We start from the raw sequence: 6208 nt of genomic DNA, 5'->3' as shown, positions 1-6208 counted from the left end.
GACAGCGGTTGGCTCTCCGAGGAGGTCGAGAATTGGACGAAAGCGAGGAGCGTGGGAGGGTGGGCGGACCCCGGAGCCATTTCCCCGCCCTGATGTAGGCGGGGCCCGCCTCTGGACCTCAGCTCCCAACATGCATCGCTTCCCGCGCCCTGGCGTATCCGGGCTAAGTTCCGGCGCTCGGGCCTCCGCTCGCTGTCGCTAGTTCTGTCCTCCTCGGGACACACGAATGGTTGTCCTGGTTACGGGTCCAAACGGTCCCTGGCTTGAGATTCGTTATTGAGGTGCTGCAAGCTGAGCTGCAGCCTGAAGACTCCTTCAACCCCTTGGAATAGCGTCAGTGGCGGCCAGTCCAGCCTGGGACGTGGAGTAGTTGAAGCTATCTACGTAGCTCTTGGCTATCCCTTCCTTTCGCGCCTGGGGCAAGGAATCCTCCGATGCTGTCAAGTTTGGGTTTTATTCCTCACCCCGCATTTGTGACCAGTCTCTTGTCCCAGATCCTTTGTAATCCAGGTGATGTTACCTGTCTTTGATTTCACCTATTCTTATCCTTTTCCCTTTAAAAAGGGTGGAAGCCGATCCGGCTCAAGTTCTTACCTTTTCCGCTCAACACAAATCGTTCCGTTTAGAAAAACTGATATCTGCAATACCATAAATAATTCATTATACCGTGTAGTATTAAAATGGAGGAGTTGCAGAAATTCTTTTAAAAGAGTAAAAGATTCGACTTAGAATTCTTGAGGTTTTTTCTCTTCTGCCGTCTTGTTTTCATGCTGTAATCTGTAAACCTATAAAAAGATGCCACTGCTTCCTTTTTTAAAAAATCCTTAGTTATGCCTCATTGCCTGCAGAATAAATTTCGGACACATTTGATACTCAAGGCCCTTCACACCCTTGATTATTAGTGTGTGTGCCTGTGTTTGGGGAGGATGAGGGAGTCACTACTCCCATTCACAAAGACTTGGCCCCAGCCTGACAACCACTATCTTCCACCGTCGTTTTACACTTTCACCACCTCTGTAGCAACCTTAACACCCGCATGCTCTTCCCTTTTTACTGCTGCTCCCCATATCCAGCAAGGTTCTAAGTTCTATCTCTGTATAAACTTCCCTTGAGCAACTCGAAAGTGATTTCTCTAATATTGAACATATGCTGCTTTTATTAGTGGCATTAGGGCTTTATCCTTTATCTAATCAATTTTTTTGTTTCCACCTAATAAGAATCCTCTCCTGAACACTGGGTTTCTTATTCATCCAAGTGCTTGAGTTTAGAATAGAATTTAATAAGTTTGACTTAATATGTTTGCTCTGAGCAGTAATGTACCAATCTGTCCAGATTTGGGATCCTTAGATTGTCTCATAATTACTTAGGGAATCCTTAGTATCGCTTTAATATGGTTCCCACAGAGATTGTTTGAATCATTTAAATTAATCTTTTTTAACCTACAGAAAATTGAAATAGAATTGGAGAAGAAAACTGACCCGTAATGTCTCAAAAAATTGTCAAGGCATCAAAAAAAATTAACGTCTCTAGCTCTCTGGAATCTGAAGATATTAGTTTAGAAACAACCGTTCCTACAGATGACATTTCCTCATCAGAAGAGCGAGATGGTAAAATCAAAATCACCAGGCAGCTAATTGAACGGAAAGAACTGCTTCATAATATTCAGTTACTGAAAATAGAACTATCCCAGAAAAATATGATGATCGACAATTTGAAAGTAGACTATCTTACAAAGGTAAGATCAGTGTAAATTTTATTATGTGGTTAATTGATTTATTGTTTTCAAGCTGCAGACAAGAATTAAATATTTATATAATTTTAACTTGAGATAATTATATTTCCTTGCATAGATTTTGAAAGCTGGTTTTAGAAAGGGGTGTATGTGAATAATATTTCTGTGTATCAAAAGTACTGAAAGAAAGGGTGACTTAAAAGTGGGCAAGGATGAATTGCTTCTGTAGGCACAATTTTTAAAATCTAGCATGTGTGAGGTATATTTTTGTAGATTTTTTCCCTAGCCAAGTTATCTGCTTCGTTGAGAACCAACCCTGATGTGGCTAATTTGTTAGGGAAGAGTCAAGATCATAATTATTATTGAATCTTTATAGTTCTCTGCCTTGGAGATTTGGTTTCTTGAGTGTCTTTTTATTTGATATTTTCTATATTTATCTTTCAATTTGATAGTTACTGTGACATAGTACCAAGCATAAATTCAAGTACCATAGTCTTTAACAAGTGGTGTTTGCCAATTAAGAAGGTCCTTATCCTGGTCCTTGTTTCTCTGCTTCGTGTGGTGGTTTATGATTACGCAGTATTGTATGTAAGACCTCGTGAAGTTGTCACTAGCTATAAGAAATTCACATGATTTCAGAAAGATAGGAGACACTTCTTAATTCTACTACTTCTATCCTGAGAAAATCTTTCCAATGGCAAACCCTCCACCTTTGCTCTTTATCCCATCTCTTTCTATCCTCCCCTCCCATTTGGTTGTCCCATTTGTACCTTCTCCCTTGCTAAGTCAGTCTACAATTTCAGCCCTTGCCTATGTATACTGATGTACTTCAGAATCTTGCCCATTGCTTCTAGAAAAATAAAGCATCCTAAACTGCAAGTCTTGATGAAGTAAACAAATAGTTTAGGCAATTTTATTTTAATATTAATAACTAACATTTATTGAATGCTTATTCTGTACTAGTCACTTTTCATACGTTATTATGTTTAATCCTTACAACTCTTTGAGATATAGGTGCTTTGGGATGAGGGCTGTTGTACATGAGCAATCATCTTAAATGAATCAATAGACTAAGTAAGACTAGTGCCTGATATTTAGTAAGTACACAGTAAGTATTTGTTATTATTGCAGTTATCAACTAAAATAATATACTCATTTTTAACCCTCCCTTTATTTTCTGTGTCTTATATGTATATGTTCATAGGACTACCTAACTCTGTTTGTTGCTTTGGTATTTGTCTCTTTTAGTAGACTGTGACGTTCATGATGACCAGGGACTTCTTTGTATTCACTGTGTATTGCCACTACTTAGATCAGTTCCTGGTACATAATAAGTGCTCAACTATTTCTAAATGTGGGAATGAATCCCATTTTGCTCCTGATGAGACAGAGCCCCAAATGGTTAATAGTATAATGAGGCCATTCAGATAGAAGTGATGGAGGCAGGCAGGATTCATATCAAGAAGTCTGAATAAAGCCCATACTCTATCCAAGTGGATTTCCTAACACCTGGGTTCTCTGTACAGTTACCTACCCACACTCAGTCACTTGGTGTTTTAGCAGTGTACCCAGTGGCTTCATGTATCTATTCCTTTACTCATAATGCTTTCACTCCTCATATGGACTTCTGTAATGCTACTGGCTTATATATCTTCACCCGTCTCAAGATCTCTATTTACGCTACTCATTGAAGAAGCCCAAGGTAAGTCTCCCATTCATTAGTCCACCCACTCAGTCAAAAAATATTTTTTAAGTGTCATATCCAGACTTATGGGGTTGTGAAGGCCATTTTTAAAATTGTTTTCAAATTGCATTGTGCTGGATTATAAATGGCTTCTCTTTTTTTTTTAAATCTTAGCCTTTACATTATAGAAATGAGAGGCTCTGTAGTATATCAGATCAGAGCTACAATTCTAGATACACATGATTTAGGTTTGAATTTCAGCCCTACTCATTACTTTGGGAAATTTTCTTAACTTTTTTTTGTTCCTGATTTCCTGGGAAATAAGAATAATAATAGTATTTACTAAATAGAGTTGTTGGGAGGAATTAAATTAATCAATACACATAAGCTCTTAGATGCTTGTTGTCTAAAAAAATAATGGTAGTGGCTACATTTATTCAGCACTATATTATTTTTATACCCATGGTGCTTAGTTCAGTTATTTTATTGTGGTCTTTTACTTGGACTGCAAATGTAGAAGACAATCATATTCCTGAGTTTATTACACATAAATCATTGATCCATGCAAGATCACTTTTTACTTTGTATATTTATTCCTTTTATTCCTATAGCTCATTTCCATTCCTTCTCTCTATGCAACTATTTTAATTATTTTTAAAACATTTAATTTTGAAAATGGGTATTATATTTTTCCTTTGCATAAATGTAAATTGCATGTTTTGTTTTAGATTTCATCTCTTTTATAATTGCTTTCTATTCAGCCCTGTCTTAAAATCATTTATATTACTTCATGTATATCTAGTCATCTGTTCCAACCTCCACATAATTCCATCCACCAATTTATCTGTCAACTCCCACAGTGATAGGCCTGCAGACTACCTCTGACTCCTTGCCACCACACGCAGCACTGGCCCTCTGTAGACATTTCTCTTCTGTGTGAACATTTCTTTGACATATATAGTCAGGAGTAAAGTTTCTGGCTCATATGGTATATGTATACTTAGTTTAACTTAGTCTTCTGCCAAACTGCTTTCCAGAATAAACTGCCTTACTGTACATTCTCATGGGTTTTTTTGTTGTTGTTGTTTTGTTTTGTCTATTATTATTCTGGTTAATCTGAGAACCCTTGGAGGTAAGATGTTCACTGTCACATGTATGAAGAAATATCGTGTGGTAGAAGAATTAGTCTTCCTTTAATTCATTTAATCCAAGGCACCTTGATTGTACATGGGTCATTGCATGTATCACTAAGTTTAAAAACTGCCAAGTTAAACTGTTACATGTTTTAGATCATAAGATGCATTCCACTTTCAGAGATGTAAAATTTGAGAAGGTGTGAGTTTGAGATCAATGAGAGAACAGTATTTTTAGCCACTTAATTTATTCTCTAAAGCCTACCAGAGCAGAGCCTTGGGAATACAAAGATAAAAATCTCACATTCTAGCATCCCCAAAACTAAATTTCCTTCACTAGACTATAGCTGCAGGAAAGTAACAGGAAAGGTAGATTCTGCTGAATATGAACCTGTTCTTCCTCTTCACATTATAAATGACCTGATTTTAAGATACTGAACTTCTTGTCATTGAAAGCATTCGACTAGCCCTGAATGGTCAAATATTATGAATGTTAGAGGTATTTCTGTTGTGGAAAAAGATTGAACCTGCTGTCCAGTGTTTCAGAAATTAAATTCAGCTATTAAATCAGAGATTTGGAAAATGCTGGCTGCCTTGCAACAGAGATGTGGAAACTGTAGGTTAAGCAAGATAAAAATACTGTATCTCTGGTATAACAGGATCTGAAAATAAGTCCTTTGGATCTGGTATGATTACTCCTTAATATCATTAGAAACTCAGGCTTCTTTAACCTTCTGCATACCTGTTTTTATCATGTAGTTTTCACCTCAAAATCACAGATAGCTGACATACCTCTTGCATTATTTCTGTTCCAGGCAAAAATAAGGAGAAATATAATTGGATAATGGGGCAGATGACAAATGAATCCTTTAAAGAGCTTTCTCAGAAGTTTAAGCCAGTGACTACAATTGACTAGAACTATATAGCATAACCACCCCCCACCAAGAGGGGTGGTAAGCTGGAAAATTTAAGTTTTTAATTGGAACATTGTTGTCACTGATAAAAATCAGAGTAATATTAAAAGGAAGGGAAGACATGATTTTGGGGAGATGAGTGATTTTCTTATTCATCAAGGCCTCTTTTAGTTAGGAAATACCTATATGACTCTCTTTAACATCTTTCTACACCTCTATGGCTCAATACAATGTTTGTGTTTATTACAGTTAATGCTGATGTTAACAGTTTATCATAGTGTAGTACTATGAATGTCTTGATCCTTGCTGATTTAGTTTCTTCATGTCTAAAAACAGGAACAGCTAAGTCCAAAGAAACTTAAGAATACTGATTTCTGCTTCCCATTCAGCACTTGCTAACCGAGAACTTAGAAGGGTATCTGCTTAGGCCAAACTTCTTGATAGTAGAGAATTGTTAGCTTTATACTTAAACCCTTCCATTGCTGTCTAAATCCTTTTCCTTACCACACTTATTTAATCCCTTCCTTTTCACTCTTGCCCATCAGTTTTTAAAATGCCAAAACCTTTTTAATTTTCATTAGAGAGATTGGTGGGTTCCTTATGGCTTGGGAAATGAAGAGGTGCATCTTCCCAGCTTGATTGTCTTTGAGGTAAAGGACTTAATTTAGAAGGCAGTTGAGATTCCAGCCAAGATGGAGGCATAGGTAGATATGTTTCACTTCCTCACACAACCAAAAGAAGGGTA

At 37.1% G+C, this 6208-nt stretch overlaps 1 protein-coding gene across 1 annotated transcript in view; it reads left to right on the top strand.

The window, feature by feature from the left end:
- The first annotated feature begins 147 nt into the window (after positions 1–147).
- The window catches only part of PIBF1 (progesterone immunomodulatory binding factor 1), a 181444-nt gene continuing 175383 nt past the window's right edge, over positions 148–6208 (top strand). Inside the window, exons 1-2 of the mRNA XM_028526719.2 lie at positions 148–510; positions 1446–1735. Of these exons, the coding sequence (XP_028382520.1) occupies positions 1484–1735 (252 nt within the window). The 5' untranslated portion in view covers positions 148–510; positions 1446–1483. The remainder of the gene's footprint in view (positions 511–1445; positions 1736–6208) is intronic.

This window comes from Phyllostomus discolor, chromosome 11 (assembly GCF_004126475.2).
Source record: "Phyllostomus discolor isolate MPI-MPIP mPhyDis1 chromosome 11, mPhyDis1.pri.v3, whole genome shotgun sequence".
Classification (NCBI taxonomy): Eukaryota; Metazoa; Chordata; class Mammalia; order Chiroptera; family Phyllostomidae; genus Phyllostomus; species Phyllostomus discolor.
This window is presented reverse-complemented; position numbering and strand designations above follow the sequence as displayed.